Genomic DNA, 17052 nt, shown 5'->3' with positions numbered 1-17052 from the left:
GTTCGATCCCTGGGACCACCCGTACACAAAAATGTATGCACGCATGACTGTAAGTGACTTTGGATAAAAGCGTCTGCTAAATGGCATATTATTATATATGGGCCTTTTCTTTAATCTATGCTGTCTGTGTGTGACATCAGTGTGAAGAGTTATTCAGAGGTGTGTGTGGGAAATCTACGTCTGCATCTTAATCAGAAAAGGGGGACTTCCCACGTCTGCCTGTGTGTGTGTCTGCCTGCGTCCAGCTTGTATCCTCTCAGTACTGTTTTGCCGTCCGTCTGTGTCCAACTGCAAGTCTCATTGTTTTAACGATCCAATCACATTAAATCAGGAAGCTGGTAAACCTGCTAGGACATTGTTCCTTTCTTACTTAATCTGAGCCTTAGATCATCTTCTTATTAGAGAGATTTATGCTAATAATTTATCATGAAAAAAGCACAAGCTTTGGCAAATCACATAACATGTTTCTACTTAAAACAATTATTTTACAGATTACAGAGAGATGTTCAGCCTACATGCATTAGCAATGCTATGAGAGAGCGAGAGAGAGAGAGAGAGAGAGAGAGAGATAGATGCACTGTAGGGTGCTTTATGTGTGGCTGTCCTCCCACCACCAGCCTCCTCTGTTGTCATGGTTTTGTTAAACCACTTTCTCACAAATCCAGTGACGATTGTCTAAACATGATTGGTCATTCCATGCCTTTACAGGAAGCCTTGTTTCTGTGTTCAGCTCAACACAGTCCTCCTCCCCATTTGCTGGGTTGTCACCACCATTATCAGGCTGCTGTGGGTACCAGTAACTACAGGGTAAACAAGACAGAGAAAATTAAATAATAAACATTGTATTTGTCACATGTGCCAAATAAAACAGGTGTAGACCTTACCATGAAATGCTTACTTACGAGTGCTTTTCCAACAATGCAGAGTTAAAAAGTAATACAAAATAAAAAAAAAATTTGCTAAATAAAAAAAGGAAAATAGTAACACAACAAAATAAAAATAGTCTATGTAGGACTACCAGTACCGAGTCAATGTGCAGGGGTACGAGGTATGTAGTTGAGGTAATTGAGGTAATACAGTGCCTTCAGAAAATATTCACACCGCTTGACTTTTTAAAAATGTTGTTGTTTTACAAAGTGGGATTAAGATTGATTTAATTGTAATTTTTTTGACAACAATCTACACAAAATACTAAAATGTATTCTAACATTAAAAAAAAACACTAATATATCTTGATTAGATAATTATTCAACCCCCTGAGTCAATAAATGTTAGAATCACCTTTGGTCTTTTGGGGTACATTTATTAAGAGCTTTCCACACCTGGATTGTGGAATATTTGCCTATTATTCTTTGAAAAATTCTTCAAGCTCTGTCAAATTCATTGTTGATCATTGCTAGACAACCATTTTCAGGTCTTGCCATACATTTTCAAGCAGATTTAAGTCAAAACTATAACTCGGCCACTCAGGAACACCCACTGTCTTCTTTGTAAGCAACTCCAGTGTAGATTTGGCCTTGTGTTTTAGGTTATTGTCTTGCTGAAAGGTGAATTCATCTCCCAATGTCTGGTGGAAAGCAGGTTTTCCTCTAGGATTTTGCCTGTGCTCAGCTCCATTCTGTCCTTTAAATCTTTACGAGATTTTACCTGTGCTTCAATCTAAGTAACGTAATAAAACAATATTTTATTTATTTATTTATTTCACCTTTATTTAACCAGTTGAGAACAAGTTCTCATTTACAACTGCGACCTGGCCAAGATAAAGCAAAGCAGTGCGATAAAAACAACAACACAGAGTTACATATGGGGTAAAACAAAACAAAGTCAAAAATACAACAGAAATACATATATATATACAGTGTGTGCAAATGTAGAAAGTTATGGAGGTAAGGCAATAAATAGGCTATAGTGCAAAATAATTACAATTAGTATTAACACTGGAATGATAGATGTGCAAGAGATGATGTGCAAATAGAGATACTGGGGTACAAAATCTCCATCACAATCCGTCAATTTAAGCTAAAGATATCTGTTTTTTTTGCATGGGAAGGTGGCCAAGCTACAGCGGTGTTTATCAGACCATGAGAATGTCTGTGCAAACCCCTCTATAGAAAGTGGAGACTCTCACGAACATGATGGTGTTCTCCGTTTTGCTCTACAACCCTCACAAGTGTCACGGGACTCGTCTGAAGTCGGTAACACTGATGTGCCAACTTCTGTCTGTAGCGTCCGAACCGTTTTAGCATTTTTCGCAGTGTTACTTTAGTGCCTTGTTGCAAACAGGATTCCTCCGTTTTCTCCTATCACAGCCATTCAACTCTGTAACTGTTTCAATGTCACCATTGGCCTCATGGTTTTCTTCCTCTCCGGCAACTGAGTTAGGAAGGACGCCTGTATCTTTGTAGTGACTGGGTGAATTGGTACTCCATCCAAAGTGTAATTAATAACTTCACCATGCTCAAAGGGATATTCAATGTCTGCTTTTTTTGTTTTTACCCATCTACCAATAGGAGTCCTTCTTTGCGAGGCATTGGAAAACTTCCCTGGTATTTGTGGTTGAATCTGTGTTGGAAATTCACTGCTCGAATGAGGGACCTTACAGATAATTGTATGTGTGGGGTACTGAGATGATGTAGTCATTCAAAATCATGTTAAAGACTATTATTGCACACAGTGAGTCCATGCAACTTATTATGTCACTTTTAAAGCACATTTTTACTCCTGAACTTATTTAGGCTTGCCATAACAAAGGGGTTGAAACTTATTGACTCAAGACATTTCAGCTTTTCATTTTAAATGTATCCCTGCAAATTTTGAAACACATAATTCCACTTTGACATTATGGGGTATTGTGTGTAGGCCAGAGAGAAAAAACATCTACATTTAATCAATTTTCAATTCAGGCTGTAACACAACAAAATGTGGAAAAAGTCAAGGGGTGTGAATACTTTCTGAAGGCACTTTTTGTACATATAGGTATGGGTAAAAGTGACTAGGCAATCAGGATAGAAAATAAACAGAGTAGCAGCAGTGCGTGTTTGTGTGTGTGTGTGTGTGTGTGTGTGTGTGTGTGTGTGTGTGTGTGTGTGTGGCGTCAATATGCATGTGCATTGTGTGTGTGTGTATGTGTAGTATGGTTAGTATGTGGGTAGAGACTAGTGAGGGTGCAGAGAGCCAGTGCAAGAGAGGCAGTACAAGAGAGGCAGTTCAAATAATAAATTTGAATTAAAAAAAGGGTCAAAGTAAATAGTCAGACACTGTGGTCGAAAACATAATTCTAAATTATAGACATGTTTTTTCAGCTTTAAAATGAGCATAGCCTTATCAAGCGTGGACCAACAACCAAACCTTTATTTGTATTTTTTTAATGATATTTTCACATGCAAATATTACTTGGTTACTATGATATATTGTTAGTGGTCATGGAATGACAACTATGACTGGAAACAATATTTTTTATGAACATGATTTGAAGCAATATGTAATTTGCATACTCCTTACACTGTGGTCAGTGTTATTATAGAACAGTAATCTCTTACCTTGGGGTGGTCAGTGGTGTGCCGTCCACCCATTTCCAGGTCCCCTCAGTAACAGAGTCAGTCAGACCAATCCAGGCTCTCTTATTGAGGCCAAAGAGAAACTCCTGTTGTTGATAAAGATACTGATATTGTCAACTGCAATAGGCTAAATGCGTTAAATACTGGAAGATACATTACTGACCAAGGATGTTTGATGTCTCTCTCTCTCTCTCTCTCTCTCTCTCTCTCTCTCTCTCTCTCTCTCTCTCTCTCTCTCTCTCTCTCTCTCTCTCTCTCTCTCTCTCTCTCTCTCTCTCTCTCTCTCTCTCTCTCTCTCTCTCTCTCTCTCTCTCTCTCTCTCTCTCTCTCTCTCTCACCTGTTCCTTATCACTGTTTATGATGACCAGGCCTGCTCCTCTCTCCAGACAGTCCTGGCTACTCTCCCTCCAGGTTTTAGTCTCAGTAGAGATGAAGTACCAACTGGATCCAAACTTCTGCCAGCCTTTAGGACAGGTTTGTTCTACAAGACAAAAACATGAATTATTATTCTGCACCTATTATTGAACAATACAAATACAAGTTGACTGCATTTTAGGAATGTGATGTTATGATAATTGATTAGGTGATCTCACTCAGATTAGAGAACTTTGCCATGAGATCATTGTTCTCCCTCTTTTGTTGGTCTCTCTCTTCAGTCAGGGTGTTGTAACTGGTCTGTAGCTGGTCTTTCTCTTTAACCAGGGTGTTGTAACTGGTCTGTAGCTGGCCTTTCTCTTTAGCCAGGGTGTTGTAACTGGTCTGTAGCTGGATTTTCTCTTCAACCAGGGTGTTGTAACTGGTCTGTAGCTGGCCTTTCTCTTTAGCCAGGGTGTTGTAACTGGTCTGTAGCTGGATTTTCTCTTCAACCAGGGTGTTGTAACTGGTCTGTAGCTGGATTTTCTCTTCAACCAGGGTGTTGTAACTGGTCTGTAGCTGGCCTTTCTCTTTAGCCAGGGTGTTGTAACTGGTCTGTAGCTGGATTTTCTCTTCAACCAGGGTGTTGTAACTGGTCTGTAGCTGGCCTTTCTCTTTAGCCAGGGTGTTGTAACTGGTCTGTAGCTGGCCTTTCTCTTTAGCCAGGGTATTACAACTGGTCTGTAGCTGGTCTTTCTCTGCAGTCACATTGGTTTTATCTCCCATGCCTCTGTTATCTAGAAAGGATTGAAACATATAGCTACTGGGGAAAACGCAATTTCATACTGCTACTGTACGTGACAGGCATTAAAAATTGACAGTCTACACAGTCTTTTAAAAGTGGACAGAATATCTTGGATTAGGTTTGCTAGTTCCTTAAAAATGTTCTTACACAGATTTACATTGACATTTGAGTCATTTAGCAGACACTCTTATCCAGAGCGACTTACCGTTAGTGAGTGTATACATTTTCATACTGGCCCCTCTGGCCCTCCGTGGGAATCGATCCCATAACCCTGGTGTTGCAAGCGCCATGCAGATAACAACATTCATCTGAATTTGGGACCTTGTGAAAAACTGATATAGTGTAATGATTAGATAACAATACACTCACAGACTAGTCTCAGAGAGATGTTGAGCGTGACTTGTAGAACACACAGCATCCCAAAGCTCACAGCAACCATCCTGTAGAGTCTTCTCCCTGAATCCTCAGGTCCTGAGGAGATACACACTGATGTGAGAACACACATACACAACGTACCCATTCACACATACCCACACACACACACAAACACATTTTGAAGAGGGTGGGGTTTGTACATGACCAGCTACAAGAGGACTGTTTCTCAATGTTGTTTTAGAGGAGGTTACCATATCAGTATGACATGTTAGAAGCACATAATTACATTAAAAGACACTGAAAACATACAGCTATTTGCATATTTACATTCAAGGTAAAATCATTATAAAAAACTTCCACTGGGACTTGCTATCAATTAGCATTTTTCAGTGTTTTTGTGTCATGTGTAAGTCTTTGTGTGTGTGTGTGTGTGTGTGTGTGTATGTGTCAGACCTGAGATATCTATAGTTGTAATTATACTTTGTGGAAGGAACAATTTTTCCGGGGGAAGAAATCGTTTATTTTGAGGTCACTATAACTTTTTGAATACAGATCCCAAAAAATGACAACTCTTTAAAACTGTTTGAATACAGATCTGAGAAAGCATCCACTCAGTCGGGCTTTCAACTTAGTAGAATACACAATGTGAATACACAATATGCAATTTGGAAATTAGGTTGTGCATCAGCAGTTTTTCTCTTGTTACGTCAGTCACTCTACTAGCCTTGTAAGCTAACAATTTTTAGATTGTCAGTTAGACTAGCCAGCTATCTAAACTCTTTGCAATCATGGCCGAATACCGACCGGGCACATAGGATATGTTCCCAGGGGCCCTGGCATCCAGAGGGTCCCCATTTACTTATTTTGTCACTCTCACTCATGTATCATTAACATGTCATAAGTCTTGACAAAATGTGTAGAATTGCAGGAAATGTGCTTTAAAAATGCAAAAATGTCTCTCCAGTCCATGGCAAAATGATTAGAATAGCAGAAAGTTTGCTTTAAAATGGCAACATTTTCTCTACTCCTTATGGCAAAATGTGTACAATTTCAGGAAATTAACTTTAAAACTAAAAGGTATTGACCAGGAGGGGGGAGCTCCCCTCTCTCCCAGGTCACCCCCCTCTCATGATCACTTTTTGTTGCGGCACATCCTGATTTTACAAACAAAGAACACAGGTAGTCTAGACTAGCTAACCACCATACAGCCCACTAAAATATCCACACAAGCCACAAGCCAGCCATATATCCTGAGATAGAAGTTTGTTGACATTAGGCTATATTATGAAGTTATTATTTAAGAGCATTGAAAAAAAGAATGATGTCATAATTTCTCATAATTTGTACCAACTGATGTCGTCTTTGAATATCTTTATAGAATATACATAAAATGCATCCTCCAATTGAAACGTCTACCTACACACACACATACTGTCTCAATAAAAAGTTATAATGTTTTAATAACCTCAAAACACCAAGTTAGGCATACCTAATTTCAAAACAGGCAAACATCACTGTCAATCTGGAATGATTATTATTCACATTTTACTGGTGAAATGTCCAAACTGCATTCCAATCTTCACAATCATTTTCATGGGAATATGCATTTAGATCTTCTTGAATTACTGTTTTGTGAGGTAATCAACCCAGATGGTGTTAACATAACTATTAGCCTTTCTTGTAGGCCTATTTTATTTCAATCAAAGCATATATCCTGCCTACAGTGCTGTTGAGTTCTTCAGATAAGAAATGACTGAGGAGGTGTTTCTGTTGTAACATATTATAGACCTACTTTGCTACAGGACAGTGCTTATAGAAGGTCTACACCCCCTTGATATTTTTTTCACATTTTGCTGCCTTAAAATGACATCTTAAAAGGGTTTAATTCGAATTCTTTTCTACAGATCTACACAACCTACTCCACATTTTCAAAGTGAAAGAAAGTTATAGAACAAAGAACACTGAAATATCATAATTGGATAAGTCTCCTCCCCCCTGATTTAACACTTGGTGGAAGCAGCTTTTGCTGCAATTACAGCTTGGAATCATTTGAATTAAGATTCTACCATTTTTGCATAACAAAAATATATATCCATGTACTCCTGAGTGGCGCAGTGGTCTAAGGCACTGCATCGCAGTGCTAACTGTGCCACTAGAGATCTGTTAATCACTGCAGCCGGCCCGAACGGGCGCACATTGGCCCAGGTGTCCAGTAGGGAGGGAATCCCAGGATGTAGCTCATTGATAGGTTTGCAACGTCAGGGTTGTGGGTTTGATTCCCACGGGGGGCCAGTATAAAAAATATATATATATGTATTCACTAACTGTAAGTCGCTCTGGATAAGAGCGTCTGCTAAATGATGTAAATATCCATTGTTTTTGTCAAAATTGCTCGGAGTGCTTGCCTTCTGCCTAGGCAGCATTGCTACAATGCTTGAGCTGGTCCCATGGTTGATTCAGAGCGGTAGCTAAGACAGTGCAGTATGAAGATATGCTAAAACTGCGACTCCAATAGAAATCCCTGATCACATTTGTAGGCGATGTCATGGCGACGTTGGCTAGAGAAGCTCATGCGCAGAAACACGTCATTGGGTCTAATAGTCATCTTGCGCCGACGTGCCCAAGTACAGAACATATCAAGTTGCTTTTGTCACATTCATGAGGTTGGAGTAATAACATGTAGAACTAATTAAGACATTGGCTTGAATCTAGGTTGTGCCTTTAGATTTTGAGAAAATGAACAACTAAGGAAGAATTTTTCACATCTGTCATTGACTTCCCCAAACGCCGGCCTGGTCTGTTTGGTCTGTTTCGCAAGTGTTCCAGGAAGTCTTGCGATGTTGTGCTTCTGGGTTTAGGAACCCTGCATTATTGTTGTCATAACCTTTGTAATTTTCTAGCTAGGATCAGTTTCATGGGGCATCTTGCTCTCAGGTGGAAATAAAGTTATACACACATACACAGAAACTGCAACATCACAACATTTACAGCATCACCTTATGAAGACCCCCTCTGCACACTTTAACTTGGTGAGGAGAGGAAATCGGTATGTTTTCTTGCGTCACTATGAGGAAACATTAGTTGTGGCTCTTCCACAATTCAATTTCCTCCTACACTGAACATATAAAAAAAAAAAATCATGCTTCTATTTATCTGAAACCCAAAGCATGGATGATTCAGAGATGCTTTGATTTCGTAACAGTGATTTCCACATGATCCTGCTTGTTGTTCCCATCTTCTGATACATCTCTTTGTCTTCTTTCTGTTTTCACTCAACAACTGTAGTTTAGACATGTTTGTGATGTAACTAACCCACAATCCTAATATTTGTGTAAACTCTTCACAGTTGTGTTCTGTGTGTGTAACTGAGTAGACTGACACCCCCTTTCATTGATCCACAATCCATAGGTAAGGCTGTACAGTGAAATAGAAGTATGCCCAGAGTCGTGGCTGAACAAGGACATGGTAAATATGAATCTAGCTGTTTTTTCTGTACACCGGCAGGACAGAACGGTGGTGGTGGGGAAGTTCAGGGGAGGGGGTGTGTGTCTCTTTGTTAACAACATCTGGTGTTATCAAGGAAGTCTCGAGGTTCTGCTCGCCTGAGTTAGAATACTTCATGATAAGCTGTAGACCATAATATTTACCAAGAGAGTTTTCATCTATATTTTTCGTAGCTGTGTATTCACCACCACAAACCGATGCTGGCACTAAGACCTCACTCAAGGAGCTGTACATGGTCATAAGCAAACTAGAAAATGCTCACCTAGAGGCGGCAGTCCTAGTGGCCGTTGACTTTAATGCAGGAAAACTGAAATCTGTTTTACCTTATTTCTATCAGCACGTCACCTGTGCAACTGGAAGTGAAAAAACTCTAAATCACCTTCACTCCACACACAGAGACACATGCAAAGCTCTCCCTTGCCCTCCATTTGGCAAATCTGACCATAACTCTATCCTCCTGATTCTTGCCTACAAGCAAAACCTAAAACAGGAAGTACCAATGACGCGCTCAGTACAGAAGTGGTGCAATGAAGTGAATGTTAAGCTACAGGACTGTTTCTCTACGACAGACTGGAATATGTTCTGGGATTCATCCTATGGCATTGAAGAATTTACCACATCCGTAACCGGCATCATTAATAAGTGCATCGACGACATCTTCCCCACAGTGACCAGACGTACATATCCCAACCAGAAGCCATGGATTACAGGCAATATCGGCAGTGAGCTAAAGGTTAGAGCTGCCACTTTCAAGGAGTGGGACACTAATCCAGACCCTTATAAGAAATCCCGCTACCCCTTCCACTGAACCATCAAACAGGCAAAGATTCAATACAGGACCAAAATCGAATCCTACTACAAAGGTTCTGACTCTCGTTGGATGTGGCAGGGCTTGCAAACTATTACAAAGGGAAAACTAGCAGCGATCTGTCCAGGGATGCGAGCCTACCAGACGCGCTAGTTACACTATATATATAAAAGTATGTGGATACCCCTTCAAATGAGTGGATTCTGCTTTTTCAGCCAAACCCGTTGCTGACAGGTGTATAAAATCGAGCACACAGCCATGCAATCTCCATAGAAAACATTGGCAGTCGAATGGCCTTACTTAAGAGCTCAGTGACTTTCAATGTGGCACCATCATGGGATGCCACCTTTCCAACAAGTCAGTCAAATTTCTGCCCTGTTAGAGCTGCCCCGGTCAACTGTGAGTGCTGTTATTGTGAAGTGAAATGTATAGGAGCAACAACAGCTCAGCTGTGAAGTGGTAGGCCACACAAGCTCACAGAACGGGACCGCAGAGTTCTGAAGCGTGTAAAAATAATCTATCCTCGGTTGTAACACTCACTGCCGAGTTCCAACTGCCTCTGGAAGCAACATCAGTACAATAACTGTTAGTTGGGATCTTCATGAAATGAGTTTCCATGGCCGAGCAGCCGCACAGAAGCCATCACCATGCACAATGCCAAGCGTCGGCTAGAGTGGTGTAAAGCTCGCCGTCATTGGACTCTGGAGCAGTGGAAACGTGTTCTCTGGAGTGATGAATCACGCTTCACCATCTAGCAGTCCGACGGACAAATCTGGGTTTGGCGGATAACAGGAGAACGCTAACTGCCCGAATACATAGTGCCAACTGTAAAGTTGGGTGGAGGAGGAATAATGGTCTGGGATGGTTTTTTTATGGTTCGGGCTAGGCCCCTTAGTTCCAGTGAAGGCAAATCTTAACGCTACAGTATACTATGACATTCTAGACGGTTCTGTGCTTCCAACTTTGTGGCAAAAGTTTGGGGCACTATTTGCTGTTTTAGCATGACAATGCCCCTGGGCAGAAAGCGAGGTCCATACAGAAATGGTTTGTCGAGATAGGTGTGGAAGAACTTGACTGGCCTGCACAGAGCCCTGACCTCAACCCAAATTAACACCTTTGGGATGAATTGGAATGCTGACTGCGAGCCAGGCCTAATCGCCTAACATCAGTGCCTAACCTCACTAATGCTCTTGTGACTGAATGGAAGCAAGTCCCCGCAGCAATGTTCCAAAATCTAGTGGAAAGTCTTCCCAGAAGAGTGGAGGCTGTTATTGCAGCAAAGTTGGGACAAACTCCATATTAATGCCCATGTTTTTGGAATGGGATGTTCGACGAGCAGGTGTCCACATACTTTTGGTCATGTTGTGTACCTTCTATGCTTGCTTTGAGGCTAGCAACACTAAACCATGCAGGAGAGCACCAGCTTTTGCGGATGACTGTGTGATCACGCTCTCCATGACTAAGACCTTTAAACAGGTTAGCATTCACAGACAAATAACCAGGACGCGTACTGGCAAGTGTCTTCAACGACATTTTCAACCTCTCCCTGACCCAGTCTGTAATACCTACATGTTTCAAGCAGACCACCATAGTCCCTGCGCCCAATAATGCCAAGTTAACCTGTCTAAATGACTATCGCCCCGTAGCACTCACACCTGTAGCCATGAAATGCTCTGAAAGGCTGGTCATGGCTCATATCAACACCATCATCCCAAACACCCTGGACCCACTCCAATTCGCATACCTCCCCACAGATTCACAGATGATGCAATTTCTATACTGTTCATTGACTACAGCTCAGTGTTCAACACCATAATGCCCTCCAAGCTCATCACTAAACGAAGGACCCTGGGATTAAACAACTTCCCGACGGGCCGCCCCCAGGTGGTGAGGGTAGGCAATAATATATCCGCCACACTGACCCTCAACATGGGTTCCCTCAGGGGTGCATGCTTAGTCCCTTCCTGTACCCCTTTTTCACCCATGACTGCGTGGCCGCGAACAACTCCAACACCATCATTAAGTTTGCCGACGACACGACGGTGGTAGGCCTGATCACCGACGATGATGAGACGACCTACAGCGAGGAGCTCAGAGACCTGGCAGTGTGGTGCCAAGATGAGTTTTGTTTTATTTCATACGATCAGTTACGAGTTTTGTAAATATTTTCATTGTGTTTTGTTTAGAGCGCGCCATTTGTGAGCAATGAGCATGTTTCTGGTTTCTCTGTCTTCTTAACGTTGACGGAGCGTGTGAGCCAGAGCACGCATAAAAGTAGGCTAACACTCCTGTTGCGTGCAAGTGTAGGTAAGTGGCATTTGGGGATGTCTGATTTCTGATTGCCTTAACTCACCATCACTAATAAGCTGAGTTTCTCAGTATAATTTTTTTCACCACAAACAGTAAGTCAACGAAGTCAGTATTTTTGAATTTCAATTGTGAATGTTAGTTCCTCAAAGTATTTTTAAAATCTTTCCAACACTCTCCCTTTCGATAAACACCAGTCCACGGTGTGAAACAGCAAAATGTCATGTTCTGAAGATAGCATATAAAATACCTGAACACATCTACGTTTGCGTGAAAACAGCTGTGTCTGTCCCGAGCTCACTGGCACAAAAAACTTCTGAGGGCCCGGAATAGGCTAGTTAATTAAAAGTTGCAAGTTCGCTATCGTCAGCTTCCGGTCTGACCTTTATATATACAGTCATTGGGCCGGACCCAGTTGATTGATTTGATACAATGTTGCCCTTCAATAGCTGATTGATTTGATACAATGTTGCACTTCACTAGTGATAGCGCAAGTCAAGACCGAAAGGGAGGCAGACAGGTAGAGTAAAGAGGAGAATGAGATTGAAAGAACCTGAATTTTCATCAGGATATTTTCTGTTTTTATTTGTGGGGTTTATTTTTACTTAGTTGACAATGTAAGTTATACTACTGCTACATTGGCCTATAGGCTATGTTGCTTAGTTCCATGCGCTAATTTATTAAGCCCCAATGGATCAAGGTGTATCAATGTGTCCATATGGCAGAGGCTGGTTGATTTTGAGAAACCAAAACGTTATTGAAATTAAACTCTTCAACGAAAATAAACATGAAAATCATAACTGGCTCGCAGATCAGTAGAAATGCTAGGGTAAACTTCCCCAAACTTGAAACTCACGCGCCACAAAATAATAGACCGTTGTGAACAGGGTGCACATTTCTTTGTACTACATCATTACAACGGGTGTGTTTTTGTGTGTCAAAAATATTGAAACATTTCTGGAATTGTGATACTTGCTTTGTCATTACTTAACTACATTGTGATAATACAATATGTAGAGTATATCTGCTCCATGAGCCCTGGTAAAAAATTGTGCATTAGAAAAGTAGAAGTCCCAAATGGCACCCTATTACATATATGGTGCACTACGTTTGAACAGAGCCCTATGGGCCCTGGTCAAAGCAACTGTGCTAATAGGGAAGCATTTGGGACTATATTGAGATTGAGGGTTGGCAGCAACAGTTTGCTCAAGCTTGCAGTCATCTCAAATATGATAAACAGGAAGGTACTGGAATACATTACCAAAAATTACACAATATACAGTGAGGGAAAAAAGTATTTGATCCCCTGCTGATTTTGTACGTTTGCCCACTGACAAAGACATCATCAGTCTATGATTTTAATGGTAGGTTTATTTGAACAGTGAGAGACAGAATAACAACAAAAAAATCCATAAAAACACATGTCAAAAATGTTATAAATTGAATAGCATTTTAATGAGGGAAATAAGTATTTGACCCCTCTGCAAAACATGATTTAATACTTGGTGGCAAAACCCTTGTTGGCAATCACAGAGGTCAGACGTTTCTTGTAGTTGGCCACCATGTTTGCACACATCTCAGGAGGGATTTTGTTCCACTCCTCTTTGCAGATCTTCTCCAAGTCATTAAGGTTTCGAGGATGATGTTTGGCAACTCGAACCTTCAGCTCCCTCCACAGGTTTTCTATGGGATTAAGGTCTGGAGACTGGCTAGGCCCCTCCAGGACCTTAATGTGCTTCTTCTTGAGCCACTCCTTTGTTGCCTTGGCTGTGTGTTTTGGGTCATTGTCATGCTGGAATACCCATCTACGACCCATTTTCAATGCCCTGGCCGAGGGATGGAGGTTCTCACCCAAGATTTTACGGTACATGGCCCCGTCCATCATCCCTTTGATGCAGTGAAGTTGTCCTGTCCCCTTAGCAGAAAAACACCCCCAAAACATAATGTTTCCACCTCCATGTTTGACGGTGGGGATGGTGTTGTTGGGGTCATAGGCAGCATTCCTCCTCCTCCAAACACAGCGAGTTGAGTAAATGCCAAAGAGCTCGGTTTTGGTCTCATCTGACCACAACACTTTCACCCAGTTCTCCTCTGAATCATTCAGTTGTTCATTGGCAAACTTGAGACGGCCCTGGATATGTGCTTTCTTGAGCAGGGGGACCTTGCGGGCGCTGCAGGATTTCAGTCCTTCACGGCGTAGTGTGTTACCAATTGTTTTCTTGGTGACTATGGTCCCAGCTGCCTTGAGATCATTGACAAGATCCTCCCGTGTAGTTCTGGGCTGATTCCTCACCGTTCTCCACGAGGTGAGATCTTGCATGGAGCCCCAGGCCGAGGGAGATTGACAGTTATTTTGTTTCTTCCATTTGCGAATAATCGCACCAACTGTTGTCACCTTCTCACCAAGCTGCTTGGCGATGGTCTTGTAGCCCATTCCAGCCTTGTGTAGGTCTACAATCTTGTCCCTGACATCCTTGGAGAGCTCTTTGGTCTTGGCCATGGTGGAGAGTTTGGAATCTGATTGATTGCTTCTGCGGACAGGTGTCTTTTATACAGGTAACAAACTGAGATTAGAAGCACTCCCTTTAAGAGTGTGCTCCTAATCTCAGCTCGTTACCTGTATAAAAGACACCTGGGAGCCAGAAATCTTTCTGATTGAGAGGGGGTCAAATACTTATTTCCCTCATTAAAATGCAAATCAATTTATAACATTTTTTACATGCGTTTTTATGGATTTTTTTGTTGCTATTCTGTCTCTCACTGTTCAAATAAACCTACCATTAAAATTATAGACTGATAATTTCTTTGTCAGTGGGCAAACGTACAAAATCAGCAGGGGATCAAATACTTTTTTCCCTCACTGTAGCATGATTTAAATGTGCAATCTGTGATTTTTATATATATAAAAAAATGCTTTAAAATGAACAATATTTCCCCATTGATTCTTGAAGAATGTAACTTATACTGTAAATGCCTCATGAGCTTAGTTTAACCGTCTATGTCACGTTCGTTTAATGACGGGTCAGACCAAGGCGCAGCGTGATATACGTACATGTTTATTTAACTTAATAAACACAACGACAAAACAATAAATGAAACGTGAAGTCCTAAGGTAGAATACACAACTAACCTTAACCGGAACAAGATCCCACAACCCACTAGTGCCAATAGGCTGCCTAAGTATGGACCCCAATCAGAGACAACGAGCGACAGCTGCCTCTGATTGGGAACCACACCAGCCAACACAGAACTACACATACTAGAATACAAACATTGAAAACGCACAACAAAGAATATACACACCCTGACTCAATATTTAAGCGTCCCCTGAGTCAGGGCGTGACACTACCCCCCCAAAGGTGCGGACTCCGACCGCACAACATAAACATAACAGGGTAGGGGCCGGGTGGGCATTCCGCCTAGGAGGCGGATCTGGCTCGGGGCGTGACGACCTCTCACTCTCCGCCTCCTTGTTGCGCCCCTGGTCTGGTCTGGACCTCGGCGCGCTGCTTCCCCTCTCCTTCCTCCCATGATACGCCAGGCCCTGTCTAAACCCTGGTGTGGGAGACCCCGAACCTGGAGAGGGGCTGACGTCATGGTCTGGACTGGAGCCGCTGACCGGAGCTGGACTGGGCACCGGTGGAGCGGACTGCTCTGGCTCCGGAGTGGAGCCGCTGACCGGAGCTGGACTAAACCCCGGTGGAGCGGACTGCTCTGGCTCCGGAGTGGAACAGCTGACCGGCACTGGATCAGGCACCGGTGGAGCGGACTGCTCCTTTCCTGCCTGGGCATTTACCTTAGCCCATGGTCCTCTCCCCGCAAATATCTCTTCCCATGACCACAAATTGCCCACCTGTGACATGGCTACTCTCTCCGCCTGGGCACGCTGCTTGGTCCTCGTTTGGTGGGATCTTCTGTCACGTTCGTTTAATGACGGGTCAGACCAAGGCGCAGCGTGATATACGTACATGTTTATTTAACTTAATAAACACAACGACAAAACATTAAATGAAACGAAACGTGAAGTCCTAAGGTAGAATACACAACTAACCTTAACCGGAACAAGATCCCACAACCCACTAGTGCCAATAGGCTGCCTAAGTATGATCCCCAATCAGAGACAACGAGCGACAGCTGCCTCTGATTGGGAACCACACCGGCCAACATAGAACTACACATACTAGAATACAAACATAGAAAACGCACAACAAAGAATATACACACCCTGACTCAACATTTAAGCGTCCCCTGAGTCAGGGCGTGACAGTCTAACCCCATCACGACACAAAATATACGCTTGTTTCACGATGAAATTGTAAACAAACACCATATAGCCTCAGATGGTTAAAACTATCGTTTTGATCTCGTGGATGGTCAGTCCTTGCATACATATCTCTCTCTATGAATTTGAGAGTGGTTAAATTTTTCCAGCCCTGTCCTTCAGCTGTTTACCAAACAGTGGCGGGGTGTCCCCTGTGTTGTTGTTAAAAAGGTTATTTTCAATTGATCGCCTTTAAATAGTTTCAATAAGTGTAGTAAAAAAATACTTTGAATTGATACATTTTAGTGTACGTGACTCCAGCAGGTTCTGAACCCCACGCTCTGTAACAACTGAACCAAACAGAAGACAGAACCAAAAAAAATGTACAAGTGTTTTTCTATTATGTGGTATTATTGTGTGTGTGTGTGTGTGTGTGTGTGTGTGCGTGCGTTCCGTTAGTGCGTTCATAACTGCCTGCATCCACGTGTGTGAGAGAGAAAGATAGAGATCATTCTTTGTACCTGAGAGATGGGTGTCAGTCTTCACGCTCCTTGTTGCTCTGTTCCGGTTTTCTTCAGTAACTTTGTTTAATTCAATCACCTGTTTGTTGATGTAGCTGGCCATCTTAACTAACTGTACCGAATATCAATGATTACCCCAATCAATCAATTAATCAACTAATTCAGTCTGTCTGACCTCTTATAGTGTTAACTTACTTATGATTACCTTTCTAACTGACTCGCAATGGTAATATCTACTGAATGATTCTAACTTCAATGACCAGTAGTTGAGTAGCTGCTCGGATATGCGTCTCTATTGGTTCCTCTCTGATGTCTGTCTGTGGTGCACTGCAGTTGATAGAATGTTTTAAGTATCCAATCACTTTCAAGCAGGATGTAATATTTCGCAAGGCCTGTTTGTGTCATTGTTCATAAAGAAGTCACGTTAAGTCTTGCACTCCGTGACTGGCCATCGATGTCCAAATAGGGTCCTTTCTTTCCATCTATGCTGTCTGTGTGTGACATCAGTGTGAGGAAATATTCAGAAGTGTGTTTAAGAAATCTGATTGCACCATTATCAG

General features: G+C 42.0%; 1 protein-coding gene across 1 annotated transcript; it reads right to left on the bottom strand.

Moving 5' to 3' along the window:
* Positions 1-64: 64 nt before the first annotated feature.
* Positions 65-16785, bottom strand: LOC121562215 (C-type lectin domain family 4 member M-like). The gene is made up of 6 exons (XM_041874551.2): positions 16493-16785; positions 5086-5187; positions 4151-4708; positions 3896-4038; positions 3540-3643; positions 65-800 (listed from the first exon to the last, which is right to left on the bottom strand). Exons 1-6 carry the CDS (start codon positions 16593-16595, stop codon positions 641-643), a joined length of 1170 nt encoding a protein of 389 aa, XP_041730485.2. The 5' UTR covers positions 16596-16785; the 3' UTR covers positions 65-640.
* Between the last annotated feature and the right edge of the window lie 267 nt (positions 16786-17052).

Source organism: Coregonus clupeaformis, unplaced genomic scaffold (genome assembly GCF_020615455.1).
Source record: "Coregonus clupeaformis isolate EN_2021a unplaced genomic scaffold, ASM2061545v1 scaf0312, whole genome shotgun sequence".
Classification (NCBI taxonomy): domain Eukaryota; kingdom Metazoa; phylum Chordata; class Actinopteri; order Salmoniformes; family Salmonidae; genus Coregonus; species Coregonus clupeaformis.
Note: the sequence above shows the minus strand (reverse complement) of the source record. Positions and strands in the feature narration are given on the sequence as shown.